This window comes from Nanorana parkeri, unplaced genomic scaffold (genome assembly GCF_000935625.1).
Source record: "Nanorana parkeri isolate BGI_ZX_2015 unplaced genomic scaffold, ASM93562v1 scaffold231, whole genome shotgun sequence".
Taxonomy (NCBI): Eukaryota; Metazoa; Chordata; class Amphibia; order Anura; family Dicroglossidae; genus Nanorana; species Nanorana parkeri.
In genome coordinates this window covers 839,899-853,846 of record NW_017306499.1, presented here as the reverse complement: position 1 = coordinate 853,846, position 13,948 = coordinate 839,899, and the positions used below count along the sequence as shown (strand labels likewise).

The 13,948-nt window shown below is 42.2% G+C and overlaps 1 protein-coding gene across 1 annotated transcript in view; it reads right to left on the bottom strand.

Moving 5' to 3' along the window:
• The window catches only part of FAM208A (family with sequence similarity 208 member A), a 57,746-nt gene extending 44,269 nt beyond the window's left edge, over nucleotides 1-13,477 (bottom strand). Inside the window, exons 1-4 of the mRNA XM_018556279.1 lie at nucleotides 13,137-13,477; nucleotides 9,444-9,586; nucleotides 8,934-9,026; nucleotides 2,209-2,281 (exon numbers count right to left, since the gene is read on the bottom strand). Coding sequence (XP_018411781.1) covers nucleotides 2,209-2,281; nucleotides 8,934-9,026; nucleotides 9,444-9,586; nucleotides 13,137-13,413 — 586 coding nt within the window. The 5' untranslated portion in view covers nucleotides 13,414-13,477. The remainder of the gene's footprint in view (nucleotides 1-2,208; nucleotides 2,282-8,933; nucleotides 9,027-9,443; nucleotides 9,587-13,136) is intronic.
• Between the last annotated feature and the right edge of the window lie 471 nt (nucleotides 13,478-13,948).

Below are 13,948 nucleotides of genomic sequence, written 5' to 3'. Positions count from 1 at the left end.
TATGTTATTTCCTTTAAGCAAGACACATCCCAGACTAATCTATTTCTTCAGGAAGAAAAAGCCTAAATGGTGTGGTGGGGCTTGATTTAAATTTACTATTTTAATGTTTATAAATTCACCCAGCCCCGCCAATACACACAATTGTGCCCCCCTCCTTCTGTACGTACCTCCTCCAACAGCTGTGGCCTCTCTGCACTGTCTGCAGCCCGAAGGGATAAAATCTTGCAGCATCTACACACTATCATCATATAGGACTTGAACAGGACATTGCTCCCGCTGTATGAGTATTTCCCATTTAAGTCCACTGGATGTTAGTACTCAGATGCAAAGAAGACTGCAGGCGAGCACAGATAGGGGACGACGACGACGACACATGAATGTAGTTGTGTATTGACGCGGCACGGGAAGAGGCTAGGGGGGATTTTTTTTTGTTTTTAAAGGCGAACATGTTCTTCAAAGTTTACCAGTTGCAACTTCAAAGTATCTAAAGCCATAAAAAAAATTTCCTTGGAGAAGAGGGTTAGCAGCCCTGTCAAATTGTTATTACTGTGTGTCTCCACTAAGCAGATTGACCATTTGCCCTGGTGACCATTGCCAGGACTGAGTGATGGGAAAATGCAAAAATGGTCACCAGAAAAGGAATAGAGGGGAAATCTTCAAATGGGCACACTTGTTGCAGTGACAATGGTCACGGAGGATTTTCCTCACTTTAAAGATTTATTCCAGCTTGCTTTTGTGTCTACGACAGAATGGGAAAACCTAGAATGGATTTGAACCCCATTTAGAAAAAGTTTCTTGCTATAGATATAACATGAGTAAACTAGCCCCAGGAGTTTTTATCAGGCACCTACACTTAATCATGCACAGCCTTATTTTATTTACAGACTGTTCAGGGAGCCCCAAACTCTGAACACTCCAATATGCACATTCTAAGCACAACCTTAATGGATAAACTCTAGCACATCCCTCTACTGGCCAGTAAGTGTGATCTCAATGGTAAATGAAGTATAAAGCTTTCTTTTCCATTCTTATGCCACTTTGTGCCTGCTCATCTTCTTACAGTTTCACTTTAAGGAAAAATGTCAGGAAGTTATTAAAATTTTGGATGGAGGAAGGGGCCAAGACTAATCAAATGTCAGAATTGTATTATTGCTTGTTCCCAGACAATGGGGATTCCCCTCACTTCTGTGAATAAATAACTCCCTAAAGGGATCAAAATTCAGATACAAATATGGCAGAAGTACCATCCTAGCCTCACTTTATAAAAACATATTGCTGAAAGGGGGCTTTGAAGTACAATTCAATTTTTAAGTCTTGATGGCGACTTCCCTAAATTCAGATCAGAGGAACAATATTTGGGTTCAATTATGGTGATGTACACTTCTGAAGACTAGAATTTAAAACACCTACCTATTCCATTTGTAATAAGAACAGGTTTACCCAAAGTAAGGAGGAACCTGTAAAGTCTGGTCATTTATTCTAGCCTCTTTCAGCTTTGCACTAGGGTAGCCCATGGGGCCCTGACAGCTCGATCCCTCAGAGAATAAACAGTCAAAAGGAGGCCCGAGTCCATGCTGCTTGCCTTTAAGCTTAGTCCCGACTGGAAAACCTCAAACCCCAGGTAAAGTAGAATGCGCCTCTAGGTGTTATGACTTGCAAAAACAAATAGTGGGGAATTTATCAAAGCAATTGCGACAGTTTTCGCCTCTTAGATCATTTCTTTTTATATGCAAATCTGTCTTAACGTGTACCCCCGTTTTCACCTGAGCTTGCACTACTTTTCCAACTGCACGTGTTTTGACTAGAGCTTGCACTACTTTTTCAATTGCGTGTCGTTTTTGCACCTGTTTTCATCTGCACTTGTTCTGGGACTGTATTGAACTGGAGCTTCACCTAACCAAACAATCACAACTTAAGAAGTCCCCATGACCATTTCAAGAAGCGACAGTTAAGCTTTTTGCCTGAAGTTACAAGTCTTCTTTCCTGGAGTCTATTAAACCTCAATTATCAACAACATTACACTGGCATCATAAATCTGGTGCAAATATATTCCGTGCAAACACTCGCAATTGCTATGATAAATTCCCCCCAATTGTCTTTACTTTGAAGTAGAATGAACCTTTTAAAAGCATTTTTAGGAAAACCTAGGTCCCTTTTCCACAATGATTGATATACTGTAGCATCTATTAATGTTAATGAAAAACTCACCCATAGAAGGTTTTCCAAGTGTAGATAGCTTTGAATGTCCCACAAGCAATCCTTTCTCGCATATATTATTCATCTACCGGATAGAGAGACATTCAGTCACTATAGTAAGCACTTCAGTTTCCACAGCACTAATATTAGTTTCCTACAGATATTAACTGAACTTAAAACATATGTTCCAATGTCTTTTCCAATAAACAAATGCCTTAGTTTTACTGGTTCTTGGACAGTTTCCACTGCATTGTCACTCCGCTTCTGCCAGGTTTCAGTTATTGAAAAAGGGATTTTCCACAATTCGGTCACACCAGAAACCAGGGCTTGCCCAGCCAAAATGAATGGCAAAAGGACCTTCATATTACTACAGGAACAATACAGGTTAGTAGTAACCTCCTAGATGTTGCTACGGAGTACTCATCTAAAAACATTCATTTTCTGGGGTAACCAGTCTATTCTTTTTCAGCATATGGGACAAAAAGCTACAACTCTAGGCTCTCTCAACAAAACAAGAGCTGAGGAGCAAGTCTTTACCAACCTCAGATACTGCGGATTCTGGTTCATACCTGGCCTGCATGTCCACACACATATATATATATAAGACTATGCATAAGCAGGTCATGTATGACTCCTGGGTCTGGGGTTTTATACAAAGTTGTTTCAAGTCTTTGCTGTGTTGGCAGCTTGGAGATACCAGGCAACTGTATGCATTTTACATGCATGTACTTTCAAAGTGCTTTTTAGCTTTAAAAGGTCATTACCAAAAAAATGTAATCTGATAACGGATAAATAACATTTAACCCCTTAATGACCAATGCCTTTTTTTTTGCACCCATGTTATAATCCACATTTTTGGCCGGAAAGTTACTTGAAACCCCCAAACATTATATTTTCTGAAAGCCCAGACCCTGTAGAATAAAATGGCGGCAGCTACAAAGTTTTATGTTTGTGCGATATTAGCGCAGCTTATCAAACCCACATTTAAATGACAATGACAGCTATGGGACCGGAAGTGGTCATCTGCATTGCTCCCGGTCCCATAGAACGTAGAGATCGGTGCACGGACGTTCACCGCTCTCCTCCCCAGCTTCCTGCCGACACCCTAGATGCCGGTCCTGGGCCAGCAGGAGGGGCAGCGGAGGCCCCGCAGGGGGTGGCTAGTTTACCGGCCCGTACAATCGATCTGGCGACAGCTGAGTCGCCAGAATCGCTTCGATTGTAAAGCCGGCTCTACAAGAGTCCAGCCGGGAGTCTGTTTAAACGGGCTCACTGCCAGTGACATACTATGTACGTAACTGGTCGCGAAGGGGTTGATGATGGTATTGGAATATCTGAATGCCCTAATCTTTAAATTGCCTCAATTTATAGAATATACAGTGCTTTAACCCTTTCACTGCCAAGCCCTGCCCTCCACATTTAATCCTGACAGGACCATTTTTGCTATTTTTCACTAAATGATGTAGCACGATTTTCTACTTAAAGCATTGACAGGTAACACCCCCCTCTCAAACCATACATTTTCTAAATGAACAAGACCCCAGGAATAAAAAGATGGTGCTGCTGATTTTGTGCATCTCGTGATAATTGTGCAAATTTTTGTGAAAACACTAAAATCATGAATGCACACAAATATAACTTACAAAATACCGAATTAGAATGTAAAACTGTATTGAGTTAACAAGTTGGTAAGTTTTAAATTGGCATTTTTGTGAAACTGATAAATCGAACAAGTGCAAAACTAAATGCAAAACCAGGCTAAAAATTTGGAGGCTGGCTTTACACCTATGCGGTTTGGTAATGCCCTATTCGCAGTGCCATGTGTGCACTGGATTGTTGTGTTGTGTTAAAATGATCCAGGCATCCATTTTTATCACAAGTGGCAATGTGTTGCAACGTGCTGCCGCACAGTTGAATAAATGTAATTTAATCTTTAAAAAAGAAAAAAAAACACCATCATGCATTGTAATAATGCAGTGCACAATGCTTGCACATTAAGCAGAAGGTCTGCCCAGTGGTGGGTATGAGCATTTAGTGTGGTGATGAACCACAGTGCACCAAAAACACAAAATGTGCATTATCACAAGGCGTGTAGTTCACGTGTGTTGTGTGTAAGGGCCCAGATCTATTACTTTTGAGAAAGATTGGCTCCTCCCTCTTCTCTGCAGCCCCGTACTCACTACCACTGAACCCCGAAGTGCCAAGTCCAGAGCACTGAAGAGATAGTAAAAATGAATGGCACGTTTACTGTCTCTTCAGTTATGAACATCTGAGCGCTCAGTATAAAATCAGTTCATTCAGGAAAGTGAATAGGTAAATATGAGAGACATTTACCAGACCCCCACTTGCCATTCTGAACAGATTAGATCCTCCCCTCTATACACAGCGGTATGCTCCATTCTGTGTCCACTCCACAACCTGTCTCTGCCAGTACAGGGAAGAGGAGAGCATCAGAGGGCATGCAGGAAACAGTGGGCAGGACATGGAAGGGTGTTGACTGCCGGGTCAGAGTGGGGATGATAGTGAGAGGCAGGCACTCAGATTTTTAATGAATGGCTGTGATCAGCAGTTTCTCCACCACTGATCACGGCTATTAATTAGTAAGCGTTTAGAAGATCCTTTTGTTATAAGTTTATGGTTACGCAAGTGACCATGAGCTTATAGCAGAAGAGAATGCAGCTGACTTGATGAGCTGGCCAGCTACAAGCAGTTCTATTTCGGCATAAGCCTCATGTCTGTGGCAGTGAAAGAGTTAAAGCTACCCCCGATTCTGCTCCTGGCAGTTTTAGTATTTTTGTCAAACCATTTGTTACAACAGATTTGTTTTCCAGGGACATAAAACCAGCACTTGCATGATTTGCATCTTTCCAATCAAATCGACATGCCTACCAAGACAATATTGTTTGAATACGGTTTTTATAGGTCAGTGTGGTTCACCACAGCCTGTAATATTTTAATGTGGCTTGAGAACTGACAGAAGTTGAAGACCTGTGTTTCGCTATTTGGTAATAACTGCGTGGCTTTACATTATTTGCCTACATGACAGAAACAGAATGAGTACATGATATTAAAATGGTTTCTGGTTACTATTTAAATATCCAGCCTTGTAAAGTAATCTACGTAGACGTCCAATATGAAGCTGCCGTAGACCCATTTTAAAAACAAAAATCTGAACTTTAAATGAACAGAAATTTCCTTAACAGATGTGTTTACTTTCTTACCTGTATTGGTAGGTGCGTTGAGCAGGGAGTTTAAAAGTGCAAATACTGGTGGACAACAAAACTATTTTATTATTTCTAAAGTTAAGCATTTTTACTAGGAGGTGCGCTGAAATGACATTTTTTAAAACCCCCAAAAAAATGTTCTAACCTTTTTTAAAAGAATTGATATTTTATTTATTTAAAAAATTTATATATTTTTTTACTTTACTGTCAGGGGCTTTGGTGAAATATCTGAGGTCTAAACAGATCCCTGATATTTCCCTTTTGAAAATGAAAAAGATTGGGAGGGCAGGGTTCACAATCTCGTTTTCTGCATCCCGTTATAAATGAACTTTCTGTAGCCTCTATACTGAATGTTCCTGTTCATTCATGAAACTTGTGGATAGTATGTTTACTATATCCACAATCATGAATGAACAGGAAGTGATGTAGATCACTTCCCATTCATTCATAATTTGGGACACAGTAAACATACTCTGTCCTCTATTTACAAGCAGTCAGCGATCATTGACTGCTTGTACCTGCTCTCCATCCTGACTCGCTGTGACAGGAGGGTGATCGAGCGGTGCAGGGAGGAGAGCTCGATCTCCTCGACAGCTGACTCCTCCCCCCACACCACCGGCCTAGCCTCCTGTGAAAGCTGACTCTACCCCCACACTGCTCTCCCGATCTGTCACAGGAGGCGGGTCGGGAGGAGAGCTCAGGCTCGTGACACTCCAGCAGCTCACAGAGCTCTGCTCCCCCGCGCTGCTTAGCCTTCTGTGACAGTTTCACTCCTCCCTGCGGGATGCTGTGCTATGTCAGAGGGGACACGGAGCAGCGCCCAGCAGACAGGAGGGAAACTAGGCATGCACCGCAATTTCAGCCAAAAGTGCCATTTTCCGCCAATATGTTTGAGGCGGAAATTTCGGTGCATCCCTACTTTACACTGCTATTCTGGTGCAGACATCGTTTGATAAATCTGTAGTGATGATCCTGAATTAATAGTTACCGTATTTTGCGGTCCATAAGACGCACCGGACCATAGGACGCAGGGAGGTCCGGCGCGCCTTATGAAGCACTTGAGACTGTAGCTTCTGTGACAGCTTCTATGACAGAAGCTGCAGTTAGTGACCGCTGAGACAGGTGGCGCTGTGATTACAGCGCCACGGTCTCAGTGATGACACAGAGCAGGCGAAGAACGTCTATTCTTAGTCTGCTCTATGGTTATCTCGATCGTTGCCCCTTTTTGGGGGGGGGGGGGGGAGTGCGTATTATGGAGCGAAAAATACGGTACATTACCGATAAAGGATCCCTTGTAAACAAGTAAATTTTGCTACAGATCGAATAATGTAGCGCTCTTCATTATCCAGGGAAAGAGGAAAAAAAACACAAGACAGGTAGCCAATCCCTCTAAATTACACAATGGCACCCAGACCTTTTCTGGGGTTACCAGGGAAAACAGTCTTCTTGCTTTATAACACACTGGCTCTTATGAGATTTTTGCAGATTTTTCAAGCATAATCTTTTTTTGGGGCAACTGTTAAAAAGCTGGCAGTCAGGACTGGAGACACCAAATATGAAGTAAAAATGTGGGGTAAATCTGATCATGGTGTGCTTGGTACTGTTTACATCTGCACAGTGCTGGAATTGAGCCAACAGGAAATTTGAGAAGTTGCAAACTAAGCTTCTGATCACAGGACAGAGTTACAATGTGGAAGGCAAAGGCAAGAAGAAGCTAAACAATATGAGAGGAAAGAACTGCTGAATAAGCTTTGGTGTCAAGAGCATCATCTGTCATTGTTTGTAATCTGAACAGACGCAGAATGCAAACTACAAAATGTATGGCAGTGACATGGAAGAGCATTTACCAGACAGGCCTTCTAAAAAACTGTCCTTCCTCTGTGAAGTTCCCCTTCACGCCTGTCCAGTACTACATGCATGTTAACGTGTGTTCTTTTGAATGGCATGCAAATGAACAAAAATAAAAAACAGGAGCATTTTTCCAACACCACAATGCAGATGTTTCCACCTGTGTGTTTGTGCATGTTTAGCTACGGTTGTAAGGTGCTATTCAAAATGAATGTGGATCACGCATTGTCGTGATGTGGTTTAAACGCATGTTACAACACACAGATGCGTTTCCAGCCTAACAAAATGAAAGGCATAATATAGCCTTCAGAGGCTATACACACACACATTTCAGTGTATTATGCCTATAATTTTTGTAGGGGCTAATGGGTAATAAAGGTGAAAAGCTTAACCATTTTTATTCAAATTCTTATTTTCCGAGGGGGAAAAAAAGGCAGAGGCCAAAACGCAAACATCCAACCACTGTTGAATAAACTGATATGCCATTTTGTTCCCAGAGCAAAAAGGTAGTACAAGAAAATGAAGGTGCAATTGTATGAAAAGCCTCAGTGGCAGAACATGAGGGAATACTAGTGTCAGGTTATGATTTTAAACTCTTCCAAATCACAGGTCAGTTCTGATCACAGTTCTGGGTTGTGCAGCCTGTATTTGTGCAAACTGAGATACTTAGGAAGTGTTTTAAAACTGTTAAAGCTTAATTTTTATAAATAGGAGGCCCATACTTGTAAAAAGCCTTTGTTGTTTTAATTAAAAATGTTTAGTTTGTTGTTCGCTAGTGGGTCCCCGCATAGCTCTTTCCCCCACCACCCCCTGTATGGGTGGCGCCATCAGCTAAGCAGCTGCTATGGACACACCCGTGCATGCTCGTTCCCACAAGTGGCTGTGCCCATAGAGACACAGCCCTGTGGCAGGCCACGCCCTTCTCCACACAACAGGTTGATTGACGCCAGAAGGAGCCTCCCAGGAAGTTTGGGACGGAGGATCACTTCGGGGAACCGGCGGCAGTGACAAGCGGCGCTGACAGGTGAGTGGGGGGCAGAAAAGTACTGTGCGGTTTTTACCCTTATGCAGAGAATACATTAAAAGGTTAAAAAAAACACCCTGCCTTTGGTAAAACCGTCTACTCCAAGGCCATTAGTCTTGATTTTGAATTCTTAGATGGCTGTTCTACTGTCCCGTTACGTTTTCATCCAATATTAAAGCCATTAATAAGTATTCACTGGGAAACCCCATACCATTCCTCATGCTGTAAATTTCTGACACTGGAGCATTGTTGCTCAGGCCCAGTTCAAAAGCAGACTACTGCATACATGCAGAAGAAAAACCCGTAGCAAATTTATGTACCGCGCATTTCCTTCAAAAGGGTCAATAAAAAGAATTTGCTCTTTAAATGAAAAAAAAAAAAAGGACGCACTTCAGAAAAACCCTAATTTCACCCCAACTTCATTGTATGTTTGTTCCAGTGTGTTTATGAGAAAACTGTGAAAGAAAACAATGAATCCATTAAGTTGTGGGCACTTGCTGCCATTGTTTTACATATGCCACAATGTTCCCCCCCAAAATGTAGGTATGCAATTTCCCTACGCTGCTTTGTTTGGAGAAATTATTTTCTTGGATTGTGCAAAATCTTCATGGACAGAAGATTCAACTTCATGTTCCTCTTACCTGGCTTTCATCAACCAAAAGAAAACCATAAGATTCAGCAAGCTCTTTATCTAGCCGACCTTCATATTTCAACTGTCTTCTTTTTTCAGTAAACTATTAGGGAGGGGGAAAATGTAGAATTGGGGAAAGGGAAAAGAAAAAAAAAAAAAGTCAATTTAGGAGCAAAGTGGTGAAAATGTGTTTTCTTTTCACAGTCCCTAAACTAAATATCACAAACTTACAGAAAAAAAAATTCACAAGTTGTTTACACTTGTGCCAGAAAAGATGAATCCAACATTTGACCTTTACACTGAACTTAACTATGGCTTCAAATCACTGCTAGACAGCATTGTTTTTGGGGACATTTGTACAAATAAGCACTGTGTCTTACAACTATCAAAAGATTCAGAAAAATCTGAAAAAATATAAAAGCAAATTGGCCCCACTCTTGACCGATTCAACTATTCAGTCCCGCAAGCCTACAGTCCAAACTTGATCAATCTAAAAGATGATCAATTTATGTTCACTGACCTCTTTCTCCAAGAATTCATTGTGAACCAGTTGGGCAGATTTGTAAGTGAAATGCATTTTAGAATTTGCGTCCAAGAATGAGGCATGTAGAATTTTCAAAAGCTCCTCAAATTCCCGCGAATCAGAACTAAGTGGTTGAAGAGCTAAAATGTGAACAAAAAGAAAACAAAAAAAAAAGTGTTACTGTAATGAAGTTTTAAACTCATTCGCGCAAATTAATTCATTTCAGATCCACACAAGAACAAAAAAACAAAAAAGTGTAAGATTTTATTTAATATTTATTTAGGTTAAATGTGTTTACAAAGTATACACCTTGCAGAACAAAAAGGAGTCCAGTCAACTGGTATTTACCAAAACCACAACAATAATTTTCTTGCCAACACATACTACCTTCCTATAATACCAGCTTACATACCATTAGAACATACTGGCTGCATAAATGTAAAATGCTGCTCAATTGACTACATGAAGGCTGGAGACAGTTGCTATGATGAAGATACATTACAAAGATCCATCGACTAGTGTAGACTGGAATTTGGTTAAAAATTGGAGCAAATCTATAGCAAATGAAGTCTCATTTGAAGGCCCAAAATGGAACAGCTCCTCAAGCTTATTGCCAGAAAACTTTCAACATTCAGTTACTTCTTTATGAGAGGTCAACAGTTGGCCTGCCAAAGTGGTGAAGAGTACAAGTTTCTGCTCAAAACAGCTTTGTGAAGGCTCATTTTTTGCAGCTCATGATATAGTTAGTATTCATTGGTCACATCCAACTGGACTTCTCTAGTTACAATTCTCTAGGCTTCACCCTAAATTTTAATTGATGATATTCCTAAGGTAGCTTGGGGGTACATGTCCCACCATGACCACTAATTCTACATTGGTTTCCTACAGAATGCAGAGACGCTGAATGAGTGTGGTAGGGGCATTAGCTTTAGAGTTCCTTCAGAAGACAGTGATATAATGGCACTACTTGAGATGTATAAGCCCTCACAGGCAGGGCCCTCCTTACCATCTTGTCTTGAATTGTAATGTCTTCCTTGTATTGTAAAGTGCTGCACAAACTGTTGGCATTATATAAACTATGTATATTAATAATAATGATGTATAGGGGGTTGGCACTAAACGTATGTTTTATACTCCATGCCCTGCTGTCTCACTGCTTCCCTAGGACAGTCACAGCTGTTAGGTTTCATATATGAAGCCTATCTGAGCCATATGGTCAACATGCCATGCTGCTTTAAGATACTCTCTGAAGACTAAAGCAAGAAGGGGACACCTTTGCATTACTCAAACTGAGAAACCAATGGAGTATTAATTAAAAGGTCACAATAGAAAATGTAGCAAGAGTATAAACGTGAAATTCAGTTTCTAAACGACCAATAAAGCCGTTTGTTATTGGCACACTGCAATCATGATCTGCCATATAGTGCCAAATGGAAGAGTTGTATGTTTTTACATACTAGTTGTTGGGTCAAAGTGCTGATAATATAGAGCGATTCTTCATTTTGTTGGAACACATGTGCCATGGAACAAGAAAAAAAAAATCTGCCAACCTTTGGGTTAACCAGTCTCAGTGCAAATTGTTGCCCATACATCCGTCCTACAAGCTCTGAAAACTAGATTTCTACCTACATTATTCCAGGGAAAAGATTCCAATTTATCGGTATACACTGTTGAAGTTATTTTATAGACAAGGAACATTACTCCAAAACCAGAGCTTGGGTTCCTTGTAGCAGGATGGTAGACTCTGTGCTTAGTGTGAAGAAAGGAGAAAAGGCCATTATGCGATGACTGAATGCACTACACAGGTCTTTGTGTAACAAACATCATTCAGCTTATATAGTGATGCTCTAAATCACTATTCTAAATTGTATGTGTAATTAAGAAAAACAAATCTGAAAAGATATGCATAAGGTTGAAGGCATTATTTTGGGAGAAACGAAGGCAACTGAATGTACATTCCCATGACACCTTTGGTTTCCCTACAGAATCTTGGAAGGCCTATCATATTTCACTGTTTGACTTAGGTTTCTTTATTTACTGCTAATGACACAGCTCTCACCACACTAATGGAACTACAATGAGATTTGTAATTAAAAATTTGCTATACTGTAGGGGCACACACTTAATGACGTTTCCCAAAAGGCCCACAGTGGTGTAATTGATGAAAGGCTCCAACCACCAATATCTATTATGGAAACACCAACAGTGCCCACTTAACCTGGAACATATGGCAGCTATATGTTGAAATACTGAGGTCACTTATATTTCCAAATAAATGATCTACACCAGAGGTAGGCAAACTCCAGCTGCAGTGAAACCACAAATCCCGTTGTGCATTGGCCTCTGGAAGGACATGCTTGGAGCTGTCGAGGTTCTTGCAATGCCTAATGGGATATGCAGCTGCACCACAGCTGGAGGACCAGTTTGCTCACTCCTGATCTACATTCTAGTGTGGTACAGAATCACTATTCTAGATTTGTCACTTGGGCAATTTATCATACAGCGCACTCATTGCCCACGATCATCCCAGGACTAGCGCTCCCTATATATGAAGCAGTGACCACAGACATTTGGAGTACTGTTATTTGATACAACAGATTATGCTCCATTTCTAGCTATGTGTAACAATCACTAGCAATTGGGAGGAGGGTGATGACTGCTACAGAAATCAACCCCGCCTAATACAAATCTAAATCATGGCAATGGGTTTATGAAGTACTGTTATGAGTCCCTAATATATAAATGCAGAAGGTTCTTGTAAGAACAATAGTGGGAAGACTGCACCATCATATAGATATATATTGGAGACAAGACTACAAGGTAAGCTCCAGCATGCAAAGTGACACAAGACTAAAGCTGGCCATATTCTGCTTCGTCAGTCAAAATTCAACTCATGGGTGGCTTGTCGCCTCCACAAAAGTTGATCAATAAATCAACTGAACTAAATGAAAAATTGTCAGCCATACCACAAAATGGCTGCATCCTCTAAGACACTGTGGTTGTTTCGAGATTCATACAGCTGGTCATGTGACTTGATGAATACAATAGCCAGCAGGAGGGATGCCTCCATCCAGAATGTATTTCTCTTTCAGCAGAAATCTAAAAGGTATATATCTAGCTTAACCTTCAGCAAGGTGTCTGCATAGACTGTACAGGGACTGTACAGTCCCAAAGTTAAAAAAATAAATGCAAGGCTGACTTTTCTTCCTTTAAATGTAAATGCTTTCTCCTGGACTAAAGAAAATCCATTGTGCGATCAGATCATAGAGGAAGCCATCACAATAGCTCTCCATACTTTGTCCAGTCCCCAACTCCAAAAAAGGTCCCTATGCATGGTAGAGGAGTACAGCCTCGCCAAGCAAATGGGAAGGGGTGGAAATGATTGATGGGCCGCCCTGACCAGAGTGAACGCGGGGGCGGAGCACGTGAGCTCCACCCACATGCTTTCCGAGCCGCCCCGCCAATATCAGCTTGCTGGGAGCCGAAATCCGCGGTACGGCAGTGACGTCACCGGCCGCCCTACTAAAAACAAATTGCACCCCGAATGATGCAACGTTACGCCATGTGCTCAGGCGGGCCCCTAGTGGTCTTCCCTTGCCCCCTCGTGTGATTTAATCATTACACCACGAGTGTGCAGCGGGCGGCATGCAAAGGGAAGACATCGCTCTATAGAATGTATTGGAAGATGACCACCACCTTTCTTGGTCTTCCTTGGGATCTGAAAGCGCTTCCTGGGGGGCTCTTCGGGAGATGGAGCCCCCTTGCCGCCGCCCTCTATTTTAGCGGGCTCGCTGCTCGTGCTGCTGTGGCGGCGCCTGAAGCCCGCTCTCCTGGCGTCCACCTCCTCGCCTTGTGCTTGTTCGCCATTTTGTGCAGCTGCCACCGCGCTGTGCGTCCTTGTGTCTTCAGCTGCTGCTTTCGGACTCTCCCCGCCGTCCCTCGCAGCGCTGGGCTTCTCTTCCTCCATAGCTGGGCTGCTTCGTTCTTGCAGCCGCCGGTCTTTTTTTTTTTTATCTTCAGTCACGTCGTGTGTCCTTTGCTGTGTCGTGCTCTAGTCACAGACAACCAGAGCCGCCAATCTTCTCCCTAATATTAGCCGAAGAGCAGGCGCCACATCCACCACGTCTCCTCTCACGGCGCCATCTCGCAGCTCTCTCCTCGCGCGCCCCCCTCTCCCTTGTATTTCTCTTCTCTCCCTCCCCTCACAGCCCGAGAGACGTCACACATGGGCGGTTCCGCACCCGCGATAGCCAATGAGCGCCCGGAGCAGGGCGTGTCCTTGCTCGCTAGCTAGCGGGGGGGAGACTCCTGTCAGAGAACGGCCGCCATTTTGTAAAGAGATGAGGTAGTCAGGAGTGTGGTGTGGGCTGCAGGCTCGTCGTTAAAATATATCATTTGTTCCATTTATTATTGCCAAGAATGGTTTATTCCGTTTAGCCTGATGTGTACAATGTGTTTATTTGGTCGTTGGAGTTTCAGATGCTGCAAAGATGATTCTATGA